The sequence below is a fragment of the Stylophora pistillata genome, chromosome 1 (assembly GCF_964205215.1).
Source record: "Stylophora pistillata chromosome 1, jaStyPist1.2, whole genome shotgun sequence".
Lineage (NCBI taxonomy): Eukaryota > Metazoa > Cnidaria > Anthozoa > Scleractinia > Pocilloporidae > Stylophora > Stylophora pistillata.
This window is the reverse complement of record NC_142519.1, coordinates 24,684,502-24,706,993: the sequence shown is the minus strand read 5'-3', so window position 1 is coordinate 24,706,993 and position 22,492 is coordinate 24,684,502. Positions and strand designations below refer to the sequence as shown.

At 36.9% G+C, this 22,492-nt stretch overlaps 1 protein-coding gene and 1 pseudogene across 1 annotated transcript; both read left to right on the top strand.

Moving 5' to 3' along the window:
* Nucleotides 1-450: 450 nt before the first annotated feature.
* LOC111331217 (uncharacterized) lies at nucleotides 451-20,832 on the top strand. The gene is made up of 18 exons (XM_022936276.2): nucleotides 451-782; nucleotides 2,794-2,971; nucleotides 4,563-4,698; nucleotides 5,443-5,549; nucleotides 6,360-6,420; nucleotides 8,048-8,124; nucleotides 8,878-9,317; nucleotides 10,629-11,261; nucleotides 11,441-11,511; nucleotides 12,356-12,453; nucleotides 13,284-13,347; nucleotides 14,712-14,800; nucleotides 16,170-16,232; nucleotides 17,305-17,483; nucleotides 17,934-18,022; nucleotides 18,223-18,270; nucleotides 19,169-19,223; nucleotides 19,307-20,832. Exons 1-18 carry the CDS (start codon nucleotides 563-565, stop codon nucleotides 20,377-20,379), a joined length of 3,681 nt encoding a protein of 1,226 aa, XP_022792011.1. The 5' UTR covers nucleotides 451-562; the 3' UTR covers nucleotides 20,380-20,832.
* Nucleotides 13,357-14,067, top strand: LOC148741787 (uncharacterized; annotated as a pseudogene).
* Nucleotides 20,833-22,492: the final 1,660 nt, after the last annotated feature.

Genomic DNA, 22,492 nt, shown 5'->3' with positions numbered 1-22,492 from the left:
ATAGCTGTGTAGAGTTCGGTATAGCTGTGGAAAAGCCCTGTACAACTGTGTATAGCTCTGTATAGTTGTGTATAGCGGTGTAAAAGCTGTGGATAGCCCTGTATAGCTTCGCATAGCCATGTACAGCTGTGTGTAGCCGTGTATAGCTGTGTATAGCCGTGTATGGCTGTATATAGCTGTGTATAGCTGTGTATAGCCCAGTATAGCTGTATATCGCTGTGCATAGCTGTGAATAGCTGTGTATAACTATGAATAGCTCTGTATAGCTGTATAGAGCCCTGTATAGCCTCGTATAGCTGTGTATAGCCCTGTATAGCTGTGTAGAGCCGTGTATAGTTGTGTTAGGTTGCATTACACTGGGACGTACATAAAGTATATCCCTGGTGGGATATACAACATATGTGGCTGCCTTCCATGACCCAGACCCTGCATGTGGAATCAGAACGAAGAACGCCTGGAACATTAACCCCAGCAGTGGCTTCAAACAAACGCGTTAGATGTATTATAGTGATTTTGTGTTATCTATATGGTCATTTCTAATATTAAATTGTAGCGAAAAATCATGAGCGGGCGTGGAAGGGGCAGAGGAGCACTTGCAAGATGGGAAGCTGCTCAAACTGCGAAAGAAAGTAGCGCGCGAGTTGGATCTTCGATTTTGTCTCCTTCTCAAGAAAATGAGATCAAACCACAGGTCAAACAGTTTCCAGGCGACTCTGTTAACAATCACACGCTTGCAAGAGTCACTCATATCATCGATGTGGAGCACTTTTGGGCCCAGACAGGTAAGACTGAAACGATAAACAATATATATTGTGGGATGACAATACAATCCCCCTGCCGAAGGCGATCGAAAAACAATGATGAACAACACAGTCGTTCTTTTTGTCGCAATCTAAAATTATTGATTACCATTGCCTGTTTGTTTAAATCTGTGGTTTGTTAAGCTTTGATTTATTTCTCCTTGTAACCGTTGATTCCTTTTTCAAAACTGGATAATTATGATATCTTTACCTGGCATTGACTTATCTTGTAGGCCAGTTATGAGTCGAGGACTGTACCAGAAACTCACGACCCTTAACCAATTCTTGCCAGCGTGTGAAGCTACTTTCGTACAATGAAGTAGCCGCTGGTGGTAGTTTCTTGTATGATAGAACTGTCAATCAACAAGGAAAGTGGGCTTGAAAGAAGTTTTGCTTTCTGTTAAAGCAGGTTAAAGGGAAAGAGAGCAAAGTGCAAATCGAATATTGATTTTTTTTTCACAATGGAAGCCTTTCATCTAGCACCTCTTTATTGTCTGTATGACTGAGTGCTTTTAGTCCCGAACAAACCAGAGTTTATTTTACTAAATCCCTCACCAAAGATATGATAGGTGTTTTATAGATACTCATAAAAAATTTTTAAATTAAATTAAAGAACCCCAACATAACATACTCAAAATTTAGCTTGATAAGCAAATTAAAACTTAGTAATTTCTTGTGTTATAAACATTTACCAACCCGTTTTCTTTACAGGGGTCAAGTTTCATGTTTAACTACTAAGAGAGACTACAAGTTAGTTTCTCCTTACAATATCGTGTCTGAAATAAACATAACTTCAAGAGAATAAAAATAATGATGGTTTCTTAAAGAAGCTCTTGATTGGTGGACAAAATCTCCTTGTTAATAGCACAGGAAATGTATTGAGGAAAGTGTAGAGAATATGTATCTACTGATGTTGGAGCATGAAGAGTTAAGTGGAGGTCCTTGCAAGTAATTTGATAAGTGAGCTAGGATAACTACGTAAAAGTGGATACATTTGGATACACTGGTTATTTGAGTATTATTTTAAGGATTTGTACAAATTACTGGAGCAGAAACAATAGGACATAGGTCCCCTACGAGGTTTAAGCTCCAACAAACCCACCCATCTCACCCCAGAGAAGGTCATCCATCAAACAGTAATCTCATGCGTGGGAAATTAACGTCTCCTACCCCTAACCCTGTAGGAGGCAAGACTTCCATTTATTTGTCCCTATCCAAGAAGACTAGAATATCTAACCATTTCTTGATGTTATAGAAAGGTAGCATATTCTTCTCAATTATTTTAAGACCTTAAGTGTTGGTCTGGCAGTTCCTATGCTTTTGACTTTCCTGAAGCATTTGAGTAAAACTTATGCATTGTAACTAATTTTAATGTCCTTGGGGGGATGCACTCTACATGTATTATTATATGCATTATGGTGTGGTCATTTCATTTTGTAAGTCTTTTATGTTTAAATAAGTGACAATCATTTCATGCTTCACCTTTCAATTATTATGGTATTGTATTGAAGGGAAGTTTGGAGAACATGCTTGTGCAATTGAATCTTATGACACAGATTTACTAGCTAATTTTTATAACATTTTCTTTAACCCAAGTGACTCCCAGAATTAATTAACATGTAACTTCTCGATATATATCCATAATATATCCACCAATTTGATCTAACACAGGGCTTGACACTAACTTTTCAGCTTACTAGCCCAGTGGCTAGTGACATCATAGATTTTATGACAATTTCAGTTTATTTTCTAACCAAACTGGCTAATGGAAATCGAAAACCACAAGCCTAAACTAAATTTCTACTAGTCTGTGGCTAATGGGCTACCTTTAGTGTCGAGCCCTGCTAACACCAAATTCATGTTACTAACTTACAAAAAAATGAGTATCAGCTGGAGGGGAGATTTGATTATCAGATCTTAGGGGTTTAAAGATTAAATATTCCTGGGAATATCTGAGGTGTTTTGTTTTGAGTTTAACATTTTTTAATACCAGGTACTTCTGATGAGCTCAAACAGTTTGACACATACATCATGGCTTTGAATTCATGGTGTAATGAACAACAAAGATCAAGTGTTGAGCAAATACCCACATGTGGTCAGGCAGTGTGTGTATTTCATTCAAGCACTGGCCAGTGGAGAAGAGGCCAGGTTACTAGGCACATTAGCAACAGGTTTGTTGAATAATTCTTGAAATATTAAGAACTTTGGCTTACTGCTTGGTATAATTCATTGTTTAAATTTTATGACAATACTATTGACCGAATCGAAATATGGCGTCCAATTTAAATTACCATTGTTTTGGACTTACTAGCCTCGTCTTGATGTGGAAACAGAAAAGGATTATCACATGTGTGAGAGAGGCTAGTAAGTCCAGAACAATGGCAATTCAAATTGGATGCCATATTTCGATTCGGTCAATAAAATTTGAAAGTTAATTATACCATACAATATTATGTTCATTTGACAATTTAAATTTTTCAGTTACCATTACTGGCAATCCATTCAGGGTAGTAATGTTGGGAGGGGGGTTATCTTTTTACTTCTTGGACCCATAACTACCAGCCTTGATTAAAATGTAACTTCTCCTTATAATATCTGTAACTGCCACGGGTGACTGATTATTTTTATTGGTAAGAAGAAACTCTAACTGCACAATTTTCAACACGAAACGAAACAACACGGTTAAAACTGCAAATGAAACAGCGAACGAAAACCTATTAAAATAGAAACTAAGTTAAATACACAAGGAAAGCTACAACAAAAATAACAATGAAAACTACGTAATACAAAACTTACATTTGTTGCAATGTTGTGGATTTCCTGCCTAGTGGCGAAATAGCTACACAAAGCGAGTGACCAAAAAATCAAACACTGGACAAATACTGAACAAAATACTGGACAAAAACTGAACAAACTGCACAAACTACGATGTACATTATATATATCTTATTAACCAAGCGCAAGGGCCGTACTGGGAGAATATCGGCCTGAGGTCTTGACAGTACGGACCGAGCGCAGCTCGGTCCGTACAATAAAGACCAAGGGTCGATATTCTTCCAGTACAGTCCCGAGCAAGCTTGGTTAATAAGAGATTTATTATACAACTGAAGTTCAAAGGGACACTAGTGTGGTATCATTCGGGACAGTGCCTGGTCCAATACTTAGAGAAAATTGGACCGGCAATAGAGCATTTTGATTGGTTGATTTTAGTTATTGGCCCTCTGACTGCCTGAGTCGTGTGATAAGGTTAAATACATGCTACGTTACATAATGCTACATAATGACACAAAGAAAGCGCACACAAAATTTTACCACAATTGGCACTATTAGAATGAGAACAATAAACAAACGATAACGAATATTGAGGCATTTGCTATCTACAATATCCCTTATACATACATTATCCAGTAAACAGGAGGTAAGAATACTCAAACTAATCAGGTAGAGGTTCTCTTGATGTAACACCAACTTCTCGTCAATAACTAATTTACAAGGGAATGTGTAGCAGCTAGAGGGGAGAATTCACAATCAGATCTTAGGGTTCAGAGGTCACGCAAGGCTTGATATGAAATTTAGGATGAACTCCCAAAAGTCTGTGACTCAGTTCACTTATAGCACAACTGGACATATATTCATCACCACTGTAAGGGAGCAGTCATCATGTTGTTAGAGGTATCTTTGATGTTTTCTATAGGAGTTAGTTGTAAGTGTTAAATCTACTTTAGTACAACTACCCAGGATCTGTTTTGAATTTTTTGACAGCATGTTAGATGTATTTTACTTGGATTATGGACAGTCAGAATGTGTACCACTGGATAGAGTTTGTCATTCCTCTCCAAGTGATATCATGTCTCGCCCAGCACTAGCACGTTATATAACACTGGATGGTGTGAAACCTGTATGTAACCTACACTATCAATCAGGATCATAGTATATCATTTTACATTCAGCTGTATTTTTGGTTTGAGAGATTGCTGCTCTTATGCTTGCATTATTTTATGGTCACAGTGATTAATCTATTTATTACAAGCTTACAATTTTTTTTTGCTGCATTTTCATCTGCTGGTTAAATGAAATTTATTTTGTTACAAGTTTTCATCAAATTCCTCTATGGGAAAGAAGAACCCTCTAAAATTTTCCTGGCTTACAATATATGGCTTCATAGCTCAGTTGGTATGGTAGGACCCAATGAGTGTCTGGAAGGGACAGGTTCGATTGCTGTTTTTCTTCTAGAATTGCTGAAATTGTAGTCCAGCTGCAGTGATCATTTCTTTTCTAGATTTCCAATAGTACACAGTAGTGCACAAAATCCTTCTTTTATTTGAGACTGGTTATCAAACTGGTTTTATATGACTGTATAAGAATTGTAAAATCTAATTTTGTAGAAAAGAAGGAAGATTTTTAAAATGTTTCAGATTAAAAATATATGCTGCAATATGTGGTTTGCAACCAATCTCTAGAGAAACAGTTAACAATAGTGAAAGGAACAAATGCTGGTGGACGAAGAGAAGAAGCTAACGAGTTATCTATTGTTTACGTCCACCAACATGGCGGCAATGACATAACGTACAAACCACCTATATTATTTAGAATTTTGTACCTAATAGTATGTCCTTCAAATTCTGAAAAGTAATTTCTACAGATCAATGCAAGCTGGTCAGAGGAGGAGAATAAAAGATTCAGTGAGCTTGTTTCAAGCAGACTTAAAATCCATTTTATTGACAATTTTAGAGGGAAACTTTATATGCGGTTAGTGTACAATTATTTACTTCTCTTAGCTATAATAAAAGCCCTGCTTTATCTTCTCAACCATTGAATCTGTAACCCTTTAACTCCCAGAAGTGATTAACATGTAACTTCTCCCCATAATATTCAACATTATTCAGCAAACAAGTAATGAGAATACTCAAACTTATCAGGTAGAAGTTGTTATCTTGATCTAAAACCAAATTCTCGTAACTTACTTACAAGGAAATGTGTGGTAGCTAGAGGAGAATTAATAATCAGTTCTTGGATGTAAAAGGGTTAAGAGTGACTAGCATCTAATTTCCACTAACAATGTCACTTTTGAATCAAAGATTAAATTTAAAAGTCTCGAGGATAAAGGAAGTGATCACTAATGGTGAAAGATTATGATTGTGAAACAAATTGTCCTTGTCAGTTCCTTTAGAAATATCTAAAGAACAGTATTGAGAATATGTAGAGGGTTGAAAAGCTCAGACTATCGATCAGAGGTAACTTGCCATGGGTGAAGAGAATGATCAACGAATGGTGACTCATGTTTGTTCTCAATTTAAATTCTGTTCTACCAGTTCCACTTTGGGATCACTATCACATGGGAAGTGACTACATCATTAAACAAATAGAAATATTTCATTGTGATTAGATTTTCATTTCACTGCATAGAATAGTCCCATTCCTAGTTGATTTGTTGTACTGCCACATAATTTCTTGGAAAAAACTGTGTGGAGAGATTCTAGCAAAAAAAATATGCCTTTCTCACCTCTTATCTGTTTTATTTTTTGTCATTGAAGATTAAAATTTTTTTTCTCATTGCAGAAATAGAAATGGTGAAGAAACTTCAGTGGGTGATGTGCTTATCTCTGAAGGCCTTGCTAAGGTACAATGCAAATCTTTGTGCACTTTAAACATAGCTTGTAAGTGGCATAATCAGAAAATGAAGACTCTTACTGCCAGGAATGTTCATTTGATGAATTCTTCTAAAACTTTTGATACACTGTCAGGGTACCATATAGGTGCTGAAAAACAAGAAAACAATTGTCTCGAAGAGATAATTATCATTTTGATACTCATTATAGGACCAGATTTTCTTAATCCTTTTACTTCCACAATGGACCAAGACATAATTTTTCCTTACATAATTGATCCAATACAAAGCAGACAAGGGATGAGAATAAATGAAAATATCAATAAGGTGATTGTTAGTTGATCCAAACTAACATCACAAGAATTGTATAGAAGATAGTAAGGAGAGTTAGTAAGGGAGATCTTGGGAATGCAAGAATTAATAGGTTACAAGGAAATGTATTTTCTGTTATGTAGGAGAAATAACAGTGATATCTTGGTCCTTAAACCTCTAAGAATGATGAGCATAATTATAATTTTACATATATACATAATACTTTATTAGCATTCCCCTAAGGGCTTTTCAATACTAAACAATACAAAGATATTATGATAATAAATGAATGAAATTATGATTTATAAAAAGGATCATTAAAATACTTCTCTAGCGTGTGTATTTTCAACTTTTTTTTTTTAAATGGTGTTAAAGATAACTGTTGAAAATCATTGTCTAAATTGTTCCAAATGTTGACTGCTCTGTGGAGGAAACGTCACTGGCCAAACTTTGTCTTACTTGGAGGAATATCAAAGGATTCTCTGTTTCTAGTATCATGATAGTGAATAGACTTGCACTTTCGAAAAGACTCGCATAAGTATGTGGGGGCCAGGCCCTTGATGCACCTAACTGTTTTAACCCTTAATCAAGCATTAAGATCGTGAGAATTAACAAAATGATCTTAAACTCAATAGGCTCTTAATTGTTTGAAAAATTCTCCTTGTAAGTACCGTAGGAAATGTACAGAGATAATTAAGAAATTGTATGCTGATGTTAGGAAGTGAGGCATGAAAGGAAAGGTTGAACACCTTTATGAACGATGATGTGGCCAAGTTATTTAAGCTTGTACACTCAGAGTCTGGGTTTGAGACCTGGTGGGGCCATAATGTTGTATTTTTGGGCAAGACTCTTTTCTCTCAGTGCTCCTCTCCACCCAAAAGTACAAAATTGTCAGCTAAGGAGCTTACGATGCTGGAGAGTTGGTGGGGGAGGAGCTATAACTAGCAGTGGACTGGCATCCCATCAAGGAGATGTTACAATATTCTTTGTCACTCCATGCTACTGACACCTGAATAACTCCCCTAAGTGACCAAGACAGAATTTCTCCTTTTATAATAAGTACAATATCTAGCAGACAAGTGATGAGGATTAAAACATTTCAATCAGGGGATTATTTGGTTGATCCAGTACCAGATTCTTAGAACTAACATCCCAAGATTGGTATGGCAGACAGTAAGGAGAATTACTAATGAGATCTTAAAAGTGAAAGGGATAAGCTCTGGCCCTTTGTGGGCCATTTGGTTCAAATGCAGACATAGTCAACATCCATTAAATTATAGGGAATGAGGCACTTGGTCTAATGCATAATACATTGAATTGCTTTTAGAGTCCTGAAGATGTTGTAGGTAAAGGAATATGGAACAAAGATAGCAGTAGTCATCATCAGAAAGACAGCTCTTTCAGGTACATGTATGGATGAATAAATGTTAAATAATTTTGTTTTCATGTCACATATAATTTATTGTGTCCTTAAAATGGTTTTCACCTGTCGTGGAAGCTTTTCCCAACTCAGGTAATATTTTTCAACACATCTTAATCAGTGCATGGATGGCTTTTTTACAAGCCAACTTAAAATTCTCTGCTCTGGAGTGCAAAAGAGTATCGGTGAACTGTTAGAGAACATTGACATAATGTGGAGAGGGAGAACCTGTGGTGGACCAACATCCAATCAGGGATAGTGTGTGTAACAATACTTTCATTTGCACTAGTTTACTTGGCTCTATATTTGATAAATGTAATTTGTAGTTTTATGATATATAGGGTTTGTATGGGTCATGGAATGACATGGTATTTTATAATTTCATTTTCCAGGCCTGGAAAGACATGGAATTTAGGTTTGGCTCATGGAAAATTATAGAAAACCATAGAAAATTAGCAGGCTTTCTATGAGTGCAAAGCAATATAGATCCAAAGTTGAAAAATTAACAAGTCGACAAATAAGATTTAATATCAGTCAAATGAAACAGCATGCATTGCAAGATTTACACTCTCGGACATTTTTGTATTACAAGGCGTTCTTACATGACATCAACCAATTAGTACACTTGCTTAACTTATGTCATGGAATTTTTCAAAAAGTCATGGAAATTTATGGAAATTTTACAACTCAAAAGTGTGAAATCTTGATCTCTGCACTTTTCCTATCTAAATTTACAGTGCACTGAGTTCTGGTCAGCAGAAAAGAATAGATGAACAATGGAACTCACTCTCATTCCATCCACCAGAATCACAGCAACCATCCTGGCAGAAAAGCAATAGTTTCATTACCACCAAAGATCCATTATCTAAATTACCCATTTCTTTTAAAGAACAATCTTCACAGAGGGAACTATTTGATTTAAACAGTAGTGCGTTTAGTCCACCACAAGTACATCATGTTGGTGAATCAAAGAGAGATACAAATGCAATTTCCTTGAATGAGGTTCCTCTTCCACCAAAGCCAGACTTTGTAATACAGAAAAAGGAAAAGAACATTCCTAGAACTTTTGATATCAAAAGAACTGATCCAGAACCAGTGGAATCACTGCGTTCAACAAGGCCTTACTTGGCCAGCCCAAGTGCATTTCTCACTCAGATGCAGACAGGACACAGTTCAAGTTAGTTAAATTTGTATTTGATTATTTAATATACAATGCCATAGAAATACATCCAATCAGAACACTGGAAAGTTGCTGTTTATGTGATACACTCAACCTACCCATGATGGACTTCAAGCTTTTACCCTTCCTAATTGGAGTAATTTTTAGTTTCTTCCAAGAATTCAACCTACAGGTACAGGTACAATACCTAAAGGTACATGATTTTCAGGTTTTTAAAACATTCTCAACATTATAAACATTATGGAGCTAGTGTAATTCCTTTTGAAATGAAGTCTGCAAGAATGTTTCTTGATTGATTTAGCCACTGTATTTTCTATTGCATGGTATGGAATAAGTGCTCTTTTCCTTGTGGTATACTATAGGAATTCATTACTTTACGAGGGAATTCCACATTAAATTGCATTTACAAAAATGGACATCACACAAATTGTGAAGTGATGAGTGCAGTATCTGTTTTCAAACTGTGCAATTTAATGGGGGATTCATAAGTCAAGTAATGAATTTTCCTTGAATCACACAATTGAATAAAAACAACAATAAAAGAAAACAGCATTTCTTACAGTTGTTATGTATACATAGATATGAAACAATATCACTTAGCCTCGTTTTCAACTCGCAATTCCACACTAAATACCTCACTTCGTTAACCAATCAGAATGCGAGGTTTTATTCAGTGATGCAGTTCTATGAAATACCCCACTTTTCACTCAATTTTTTTGTGTATAACTTTGTGACTTGTGGGATATTCCATGTGAAATTATTGCATAACTGGTTTGTATGCAAGGTAAGTAGCAGGTTACACTTTAGGGTGACATTACCACCATCAACATGTTAGAATGGGAACCAAATTTCGTTAAAAGAGAGCTGGATTATCAATAGTGAAATGTGCAAGTCTGGGAATTTATCTACACCAGTTAAACTGTGGTAGATATTCTTCTTGGTTTGAATATTTTCATTTGTCATCATTATTTCTCTTTTTGCTATGATCTCCCTTTTTCTTGACAATATTTATGCTTTTTTGAGTCATTTTTAGCTTTTGGGTGTTGAAAAGAGTTAGTCCTTTTTAAAGGTACTTTACCATAAGCCTTGAAAAATTTACCCAAAATTTGTAGTACTCGCAATCACTTCTAGAGTAGCCATTCAGTGTGTGTGAAAAATGCTATTCACTTGTGGGGTGTGTATTAAATAAACTACGTATTTAGCAGACATTTTTCAATACATAGTTTATTTTTACATTTAATTTTTAGGGCTCTTATTTTTACACTTTTCTAATCTGGTGGTGCTGATGACTTTTAACTTGGTTTTCAGCCAACTCAGTATTTCCAAGCAATGAATCATCTGTGAAGTACCAACCACCTCATCTGCGATTTGCACAAACAAAGATGAATGAAGCAAATGTACCCAACACAGAGCCCAAGCTAGAAAATTTCACCCCCCTCACACAAAGCAGGAACACATCTTTTCAATCAGTTCAGAGGTTACCGCAGTCACCTTTCTCAAACTTCTCCTTCAGTCCAAAACAAGTGACAAGTAACATTGCTGCTCAGTTTCAAACAAACACTGCTCCATATTTAGGAGATACCAATAATTCACTGAGGACACAACCACTGCAACAACAAACATTTCAACCATGGAAACAGCCTGAGTTTCTCAAAACACAGCCATTGAATGAAAATACCAGAGATAAAGAATTGAAAGCAGAGTTGGAGTGGAAAATATGGAAGTTTCAACGACATGTAAAAAAACTTATTGACCGCATGGTAGTGGATGATGATGTAGATTATCTACCTGAGCTTGGCAAATTAATAGCTGACAGCAGAATATCTCAGGACTTTCCAGGAGTTTCTGAAGTGTCAATTACCCTAAAACTATTACTTGAGAGGGTTATTGATAATGTCAAGTTTCAGAATGTGGCAGTTAAAGTGTGCACACTATTAAGAGGTATTTTTTTCAGTAGTTGTTTCATTTATGGTGAAGTTAAGAAAGAAATTTTTAACAAATTACATTTTGTCAATGACTATACCTTGAGCATGTTTTGTTCTTTTCATTATGAACTACCTCTGCAGCAATTCTTAATTAGACACTGCACATCCAATTAGTTGTATATATTGTTTTCTTAGACTTGCGTACACCTGATGCTGGTGATCTTATCAATAAAGAGGTGATGACATGTCAAGAACAGCTGATGGATGTAAGCAATAAGTGATGTATTGATATGGTTAGGTCCATTTGTCAAACCATCAGGCAATATGTATTGTATATAATTTCTGGATACCTGAGGGCAGGGCTTGACGCTAACTTTTCAACTTACTAGCCAAGTGGCCAGTGACATCTAAGATGTTTCTAGAAGTTATGACAATTTGTATATTAGATAATCGCATGGGGCCGAGTAAAATTAAGGATTAATATCACGCGTGAAATCGGAAGTTGCCGAAATTGCCCGAGTCGCACAGCGACAAGGGCAATTTCTGCAACATCCGAAAACACAAGTGATATTAATCCTTTATTTTACAAGGAACCATGTGATTACTTGTTTATAATATAAGGGGCAAAATGTTTTCTTACTGATCTCGTGCAAAATGGGACGTCATTGTTACAAAACAAACAGAAATTTCTTTACCTTGGCAGTCGTTGCTAAGTGATTTTCAGCCAATCATTTTCAAGTAATTTTGCCCGGGGCAATTACAAAAATTAAGAAAAAAAATAATGCCCTCTGTCTTGACCAATCACAATTCAGTAATTTTTCCCCTTATATGATAACAGTCTTTACTAGCCAAACTGGCTAGTGGAAATTGAAAACCACCAGCCAAAACTAAATTATTTTCTACAAGTCTGTGGCTAGTGGGCTACCTTTAGTGTCGAGCCCTGTGAGAGAATTCTCCAGCTTCATTTTGATAGCTGTAGCAATATTTTATTTAGGCTTGGTGCTGTTAAATATTATATTTTCTCTCTCTCTAAACATTACCAAAGGTTTGTCTTGCATTAAATCTGTGTTGTCTGTAATATGATTTCTACTTTCATTTGCTTTAATTTAGCAATCATCCTTAAGTGATATCTGCCAAAGATGTCAAAGATTTTCATCATTTCTTGGTGAACTTTATCTGGAGGTTTTACATGAAGATGACACTAGTGGGTAAGTTCATTAATTATTACAAATAATAAAGTCTTTACTAGGCTCAGTTTTGTTGTAAAGCACACGGAAAGTGGCTAAAGTACAAAAGAAGTGAAGGGGAAACATGAAACGTAAGTGTGTCTCTATTCTGATAAAGCATGCTGTTTCAGCCAATTGGAACACACATTATAGAGAAACATTACTATGATATGAGTTAAAAACTATTCAAGGACCCAATGCAGACAGGGCTGAATAATGAAATACTACGTCAGAGGGTGTGTGGTCATCAACACAGGCTCAAGTGTTCTAGGTCTAAAATTTAACAAAATTAATGGAAAATAATAGGGCCTGGCATTTAAAACCACAGAACTTTGTTTTCATCAAAGGCATTTTTCTATTTCCAGAGGTTTTAAGGAGAAAATTAATTTTTGTAAATATTTTGGGGGTGTACCAAGTTTTAGGAGGTTGTTCTGTATAAGAAAAGCAGCAAGGAAAACTGCTCTGTCCCCAATGTAACAATTTCATTTATTCAATTAACCCCTTGACTGTAGTATTCCCACCCCCACCCCCTCTTGTAATGTTGTTAGCTAAGCAATAATATTGCTCAAAACTTTGATGAAAAACATTACACTGTGGAAGGGGGCAGCTTTTGGCTTTTTGCAATGAATTTCTTCATGGCTGGTAAATGCACTTTTTGCTCAAGGTGTCTCAACAAATTTGCAATTGGTTGTAGAAGACACTCAGCCTTTGTTTCACTTGCAGGTTCTCAACTTGACTATAACTGTATGTCTACTTGTTTAGATTGTTTCCTTTTCAAATTTTGTATTTTATGATTACTGTATTTGTCACAGTTTGAAGTCATCAGTTGATAGTATCATTGCAAATAGTCTCCACAACTGGTTATCATTTGATCAGGTAAGGCTAATGGACGCTTGGAATGATGATAATAATAATAATAATAATAATAATAATAATAATAATAATAATAATAATAATAAGGTAATTAAGGTAATTTTCTATGAACTCTTAAAAGACAAAGACTTAGTGACAACAGTACCACCGTGGTACTCCCAGAACATGCCGAAGCCACTTTACGAGAACAAGAGAGGAAAGGCACTCTAGGACATACCACTATATGCAGAACATGCAGAGGTGAGAAACAACAGGATGGACTGTACGGTTATAGACAAGGAGAGGAAGAAAGTATTGTTACTTGAAATGAGCTGTCCATGGACAGAGAGATCAATTGTGCAGAGAAGACAAACAAGTAGGCCCCACTGCAGTACGAATTAAGAAGGAGATACCCAGAGTACAAGATTGAGCAGCATAACATCATAATAGACGCACTAGGAGGGAGCTCGCGAAGGGTCAAGGAAAGTATACACCAACTGGTTGGAAGTGGTGGATGTCACTCAGTGCTAAGGAACATGCAGAAAGCTGTATTCTCTAGCCTCCTTAATATTGCCAGGGCTTTCAAGGTCCTATTGGACTAAGTTCTTCCAACGACATCAGTTTTAAGTATAGGTTTTAAACATTTATCTCCATTTTAGGGTCTATGGGTATACCATTTTAGAACTCTTAGGTTTATTTTTGTCTGGACCTTTAAGGTCCTATCGGACTAAGTTCCTTAAATGACGTTAGCTTCAAGCATAGTTTTAATAGGTTGATGGAACGTTTGTTTCCTTTAAGGGTCTAGGGGCACACAATTTTTTTAACGTTTAGCTTTACCTATGTAGTAGTGACAATTGAATAGGCTATGCCTTTGGTGCCCTATATCAATTTTATTTGTAATCTGAAGCTTTCAGAAGGGTATACTGCGATTATATAATAATCACTTTATTTGTAATAAAAGTACTGTAATACTTATTTGCATAATAATCAAATATAGAAGAAAACAAGATAATGGCCTAGCTTTCAAAAAGATGTGACAAAAAAGTAGGCTAAAATCTTGCTGTATAAAAAGTCTAAAACATCGTATTAGGTATAAAATGATGTCAACTACAAAACTGTTAAACACTTCTTGGCTCAGTATTCCTGGCTTTGGCTAGAGTTCCCCAGATTTACCTTTCTAAATGCCTTAGCAAGTATTAGCATGTCCTTTTTCAATTTTGAAGTCAATGTCTGACAGCTCTAAGTGAACTCTCCTAGAAACTCAGGGGTCTAATAATGATAATGATAATAATAATAATAACAATTATAATAAAGAAAATTCTTCTAGAGAACAGTTACCTAGTCAGAGTTATGATTAAGATTTGTAACAAAATTACCTTTCCCTACAGGCTGAATCAGTGGCAATTCACAGTGTTAAAGCAGCATGTCTGACAGGATTCTTTAGGATCACAGGACCAACAGTTGACCAAGCACAAGGGTGAGGTTTCCTTTAGTAGTGACTTGTGTTAGATTCTCACTATAAACAGAGAACAGTACCTCTACCATCAAATCATTGTACTGAAGGTTACTGTCTGCAAATACTTGCCATATGCTAGATGTTGAAGCATTAATCCATGCCAAACTAGTTATCTAAATTTACAATATGTGCAGAACTTAAGTTTAGAATCAAATGGGCCTGTAAGTGTCATCTAACTATTTGCATCCATTTGGAAGGTTTTACTCTGCAACTTAGAAAATCCTCTAGATGCTTTAAATCAACTGTTTGGTCAGAGCTTCTCCATAGTTAGTTTGTACCAGGTGCTCTGTAAACAAAGAGTGGTGCAATGTGAGAAAAAGGAAGAATTACCAGATAGTTAGGTTTTTTTTCCTTGCCTATCCCATCTGCTATTCTTTTCACCATTCCACCTTTGTTTACAAATTGATTGAACTTATGAAACAGTCCATTAAATCCACAATATGAACATTTTTTAACCTTTAACTTCCCTGTGAACAAGACAGTAGAATTTTTTTGCTTTGTTTTTAAGATAAAGCCAACTTGCTGATGAGCTTGTCTGTTCTTATTATCTTTTGTCAAGATAATGTAATGAAATCAGGAGAACAATTTGTTTATTTATAACTGCTGGGAATTAAGGTGTATAAGCTTCATTGTCACAATTTATAATATACCCAAAGTAAAGCACACGCTCTGATTGGTCAATTTAGCGTCCCCCATTTGCCCATGGGTGTACGCTGCTGATGTGAGTAAATGCAAAGACTATTTTTCTGCGCGTGCTTGTTTTTCCTGGTCACGTAAGATTTGTTAAATAAAAGGGAACTCTTTAGCTACAATGTATCAATGTTATGTTATAAAACAAATGGTAAACACCACAGGGTACACTATTGAGTTATGGATGCCTGGGGCGGATCCAGGATTTAGTCAAGGGGGTTCGGAGAATTGTTCCCCTTCTGCGGGGTCCAAGATTTTGAAAATTAGGTCTTCGGAAACAGGATTTCCAGCGTTCTGAGGGAAAATTTAGGGGGTTCGACCGAACCACCCGAACCACCCCTGGATCCGCCCCAGGATCCGCCCCAGGATCCGCCCCAGGATACACTTGGGAGGTTTGCTAAGTACTCAAGAAGCTAGAGTCACTCTCGGCTATTGCCTCGAGCGACTCTTACGCTTCTTTCATGCTTAGCAACTTCCCGCGTGCATCCATAACTCAATAGTGTACGCTGTGGTGTTTACCATTTGTTAAATACTGTTGCTCAATGAAGTTCACTTGGGGAATGTGTTGAATATCACATTCCTTGTCTTGATAGCTTTTGATGGTTTTGTTGATATATTTTTCTTAAAAATTTGTACACAGGAATGATATCTCAAGATATTTTGCTACAATCAGGGACCTTGTACTGTCACCAGATCTTGCAGTGTAAGAATGTAATGACACTAAAGATTTTGAATGAGGCTAATCACTAGTTTGTATTTGTTTGGTCTGTTTTGTCATTTTCCAAAGCAAAAAATGGGGTCCATGGGAAAGCAGGTTTCTAAAGTTATGTTATCGTACATTCTCTTATGTCATAGCTACAGACAATAGATTTTATATATGTAGAAGTGACGTCATACCTACAGACAATAGATTTTGTATATGTAGAAGTGACGTCATACCTAAAGACAATAGATTTTATATATGTAGAAGTGACGTCATACCTAGAAACAATAGATTTTATGCACACTTGTCTTTACAAGTGCAGCTCAGGAATATGCATAGTAAAACAATTATTGGATTTGGTTGGCACATGATAGCGATAATTATCAAGGCCTCAGCTTGTGTTATCTGCCTCAACCTTCAGCTTTGGCAGATAGCACAAACTTTGGCCTTGATAATTATCGCTATTATGTTCAACCTCGTCCAGTAATTGTTAATTCAGTGACATGGGGCGAGTAGATTTCCATGCTGGGTAGGCTGTGGTTTCTAGCTTATTTACCCATTGGGCAAAACCACAGCCAGTTCACAATTCAATCCAGTCCCTGATCCTTTCACCCCCTAGATCTCATAAGTTACTCTCTACGAACAAACAAACAAACCCTTTATTTACCGAGGGTAAAATACATTATTATTCGTCCCTATCCGAGAAGATTAGAATATCTAACCATTTCTTGATGTTATAGAAAGGCAGTAAATTCTTCTCAATTATTTCAAGACCCTGAGTGCTGGTCTGGCCAGGGCTCGAACCCTCGACCTCCCGCACAACAGTCCAGCGCTCTATCCATTGAGCTAACCGGGAGGCGGTTGGTACTGGATCAACTACTAATCCCTATATTCATATTTTTCTTTATTCGCATCGCTTGTCTTCTTGAAATTGAAAAGATAATGTAAGGAAAAACTATGTCTTGGTCACTCATAGTAGTTAAAGGGGAAATGAGATGTCAGATTTTCTTTTCCTATACCTCTTTTCCTATTTTCCACAGCGCCTCTTGGATTGTCTTCTTTATCTCAATAGGCCGGTCAAAAGTACCTTGCTGGACATTTTATTGTTACGAGCATCAGGTTGGAAGATCAAAGATGATGTAGAGAAGCAAAAATCTGAAGACTTATCAATTGACGATGAAGTGTTGGTTGAGCCTGAAGATGACCTGACAGAGGAACAGCTCCCAGAGGGCACTGGGAATGAGAGTGAAGGTATGACATAATAAAAGGGCTACTTTTAGTCCTTTATATTTATTTAAAAAAAAAAATGTACGATACGTTTCTTGGTTTATAGTGTGAAGGGCAGTGTGCTGAATTCCAGATCAAAAGGTTACAATCAATGAGCAGAAGATAACTTCATTTAAAAGCAATAAAACAAGTTTCCACTCTTCGAGAAATTTTCATGTACATAATTTAAAAGGAAGAGATGTGCCTGGAGTCTTAAAGGTCAAACGTTTTGATGACATGTAAAGCTTGGTACAGCCTATCTGAATATTTGGTCAGAGTCGCGAGCAATACTCCAAGTGGAGACAGTGAAATACGCACAAGAATAGAGCGATAACAAACACTATAAGTGGTCTAAGACTGGTAGTCAAATCGTCAAGATGTCTGTAATTAGTTTGTGTAATGGATGTTCCTTTCTAATTTTTTTGTGTAATGCAGAATGGGACCCATACTACAAAGTCAAGTTGATGTTAGAAAACCTGAAACTGCAGGATTTGCTGCAAAACTTTTTCGATAACTGTATTCGGGTGAGTTTCCCCCTAGTTTTTGGAGCGTCATTAGCTGATGTAGGTATTTATCTCGAAATTGACTTTCATTGTCCATTTATCACCTGGATGTTGTTTGTTAACTGAAAGGTGAAGGTTGGAAGTGTGAGATTTAAATTTTAGCAGCTTTAAGCGTAATCTAGGAATATTTTGAGCCTCGTGCCTGATTAATAATTTTTCAGGACTCTCTCCTCACTGCTGATTGGGAAGAACTTAAAAGAACTCTGCAGGTGAGGCTATTCTTTTTCTAACGAATGATTGACTGTGGCATTGTCATTTACATTTTATCAGGTATGTGATGCAGCTTGCTGGGAGAGAAGTTGCCATGTTACGTTTTCGCCCTTTTTCAGCGTTATTTGTCAAATTTATAGCAATCACAACCGCTAATAAAACTTGGGAAATGTCGTAAGGGACCATTTAGAAGCGCCAAGTAATTACATAGAGACGTTCTCAAGGTTTAAGTTTTGCGTCTGATCGGGTGTGAAGCTAAGGTGGGGTGAATTTAGCAGACCAATCCCCTGCGTGATACATCGAAAGTGATCGTGGATTGTTTCAGTTGTATTCTTTTACTTCTCTTTGTGATTGGTCGAGAAAACTCGCGTTACCATCTCGACCAATCAAATGCAGAACTAGGATCAATCCTAACCTTTCACTCGTGTTTTCCCGCGCCTCAAGCTGGTTGCCTATTTTTACTTTTCTTACTTTTTTCGTTGGTTAATAATGATTTAAACCTTTGTTCTGATTGGTAGTTGTGATTATTTTAGTTTTGTTTTTTTCGACATTCAATTGAAAATTGATCTAAAGCATAACTACTGCATACTTGTAAATAACGGGTTTTTAAGTTTCAAAAGAAACTGTGGTGCTGCTTCGGTAGGAGTAACCAGGTAATTTGGGTTTTATCAACAGAGTTGATTATGTAAAGTGGCTACTGTAAAGGATTTCAAAGCCTTTACGGTGGCCAATTTACATTACAAACTCAGTTGATTAAGCCAAAATTATACTGCTAACTCGATTTACTTTCAACCTAAACATTTTTACATTTTCTTACTTTTTTGAAAGAACGGCCTTTAGAGAAAATATTTTTTTTTCGTGCGGTCTCTTTATTAACAACATAATTTTGTTTTCCAGGAGGCTGGATTTCCCCCTGGAGTTATTTTGGAAATAAGAATGTACTTAGACAAAGGTGAGATTGGTCAGGACATGCGGTTGTGTTTGCTTATTTGTTTTGTTGTCGTTTTTAAACTAAATTTATTATTATTCCCGAAGGGCTACTGGAGGAAAACGGGAAGAAGATCTCGAAACCTCCTGCACACCAAACGATCGATGCACCATCTGATGGAAAAAATAAAGAGGTGAAGAACGAAGTCCCCAGATCTCCTTCGCCGTCCAAATCAAACGAGGGCGGTGTTGCTATAACCCAATTGAATCAGGAGCTGCAGCAACTCATGATCGAGGGAAATCAAGACAAAGGAGGACAAAAAATTTCTCCAACGAGAAAAATCAGCCCCGTCAGTCAACAAACAGGACACGAAGGAACACCTTACAGCAGGGTGGGGCCCCGTAAGTATTTTAGCAGGGCCGAGAGGAGACGGTCATCAGAGGGCTTACCTGAAGACCTACCTTATTTATTACCAGATTATGCTGATAGCTTGTATGAGAGGATGGCTCCTTCTCCTCGCGCTCCAGTCGAGCCCGTCAATAAACGCCCCACCGTGGGAAAAAGTTCGGAAAGTCAAACTACATCTTCAGTGTCATACAGTTCTGTACTTAAAGGCGTTTCACAGGAAGCAACTAAATCTGGGCCAGCCAAAGCAAAAGAAGGTCAGTCCAAGACATTTTCCCGGCCCCCACCAGGGTTTCCGCCTCTCCCCACCCATGGAGGGGACACTAAGATGCACATGACAGTGCTAGGCAACAAGTCGAAGACAAAAGCCCTCGGGCCATCAAGTAGTACCCCGCGAAACAACACCCCAAATAGAGCTGACGCTAGTATGAACTGGCGAAACGATAGCCGGCAAGAACCTCTCAACCAAACCGCTATGCGGCCAATAAATCCTCCTTCTGGACAGGGAGTGAACTGGAGATCGTTTGATGATACTTTTTCTCAGACTGAAAATAAAGCGCCACCGATGTCTGGAGACTCCATTGACACTTCTAGCCAGAGAGGAGAAGCACCGCAGGAAGATCAAGCCTCTGTGAAATCCGATGAATCTAATGAGCCCCCGCCGATTATACAACCCCACCGGGCATTTGGCCCTGGTGGATTGAAGTCTTGTGTGATATGTGGTAGTAGGGATCACCTACGGTGTAACGACCGCTCAAAAATGTTCATGGACTGAAGAGAACAGTATTTAACACCGAAGCGCTTTTCGAGTGAGTGTCGTAAAACCAAACCAATCACTGAGGCTGTTCAGAGCACAGATGAAAATGAGAACTCACAGTAATTAGAAGTAAACGACGTTAAATGCATAAAAATGCAAGTGTCGTTGCCGCAGTTGTTCCAAGTTTTGCATCTGATTGATTTAAAAAGATGGCATTACTTTTTTTTAGTGCAATGATTTGGTGAAGAAGGAAATCAATACAATCCCACAGTGCTTGTGACGTTAACTTGAGAATTGCTCCAACGAGATTTAGCTATAATTTCCAAGATATCCTTTGACTTTGTTAAAGTTGTTTCGTGTAGTCTGAGCAGAACACGGCTGTCAAAGGAGCTTCTTATTTAACCCTGTGACTGCTTACAGTGAGTAGCATCTAGTTTCTCCTTACAATGTCACCCTTGAATCAAACCTTAAGGTCATGAGAATGAAGGAATTGATCATCAGCTGAAGAATCTCTTGATCGTTGAGCAAATTCACCTTGTCAACACTATAGGAAGTGTATAGAGAACAGTATGGAGAATATTCATATTGATGTTAGAGTGTTAAGGGTCAACGGTAGCACCGCGGGATCTATTTCTTGAGCACTATCATTTCTTGAGTTTACGTTGGCAGCGTCAAGATCTTTGTTTCTAAGTTAAAGTTAACGCGGTAATCGATCATATAAGATTTTTTCCGTTCTATTCGAGATTAAACCAACTTAAAACCAGAGCCTATTTATATAATAAACGTCTAATTAGTGACTCAATTTGGGTTACTCTTGTTGGTTTTAGTCGTTTTAAAGTTTCCTTTGATTATTGAATAGTTTTCGATACAAAAAATTACCTTGGTAATGCCATAGTTATTCAAATACTTTTTTTGTCTTACTGCATAAGAGTGCTTTATCAAAGTTTTTAAAACGCGTGGGTTCATCGTACATTCAATTCAAATTCTTTTCACATAGACAATTTGGTTCTACCAACCGAGTTGATAATGCAAAGAGTTCCCAAAGCTGACGTTTCGAGCGTTAGCTCTTCGTCAAAGCGAGTGAACAGTGGAGCTACGCCAGTGCTCGGCACATGAGATAAATATTTTCTTCTAGTTCTTAATTCTAGAACACAAATTTAAAAGGTTAGGAAATGGGGCCGCCCCCAAACCACCCAGAGAGAAGGGATAACCCAGTGGTGCGGATGGTCGCGTTCCCCACAATAGTGCCCCCACCTTTCGTTCCCAAACCATTAACATTTTCGACCCCCACAAGTGATTAGCATCTAATTCTCCTTACATTATCATCCCTGATTCACACATTAGGTTCATGAGAATAAAGGAAATGATCACCAATTGTAGGAGCTCCTGCATGTTAAACATTCTCCTTGTCAACACCCCAGGAAATGTCCAGAGAACAGTATGGGGAATATGAATACTGATGTTGAGGTATAAAGGGGAAAGCTAAAGGCGGTGGACATTTCTCCTCGAGTTTTTTTTCAAGTTCGCAGGTTTTCCCCCTTGATTAAAACCAATGTCCAGAGTTCACATTTAACCCAAGTCACTTGCAAAGACGTGCCAATACCAAATATCATTTCTTTACTTGTTTAATGCATATAACTGCCTTTACAACTGAAAATGGCAATTTAAACGGAAAACTTTAATTATTAATAGCCTAATAATTTGACAGTTACTGTTAATATTAAAAACCTATGGAATTGACATGTGTAAGAGGACGATATTTACAATTTTATATTTTGTAAAATTTCTCATACAAAAATCTTTAAAATCTGAATTGTGCAAATAACTAATGCACTACCATAAATCCTTTCAAAGGATACTTGAGCCAAGAAAAGAAATCTTGTGCTACATTAGATCTTACAGAAAATAGTGTGCATAAATTTGTACCCAGAAAAAGAAAATTAAGAAATATTACTGCGAGACCTAAGCAGAAAACAGAGTTTTGAATGAAGAAAAAATTGTTACCGATTGGAAATTCGTTAATTCTAACAAAGTTGATTAAACATCCAACTGAAAATAAAGATTTCACAAAAATAAAATCAAACAACCCGATCCATATTACGTTTTTATGATTACCTCTATCGTAACTTTG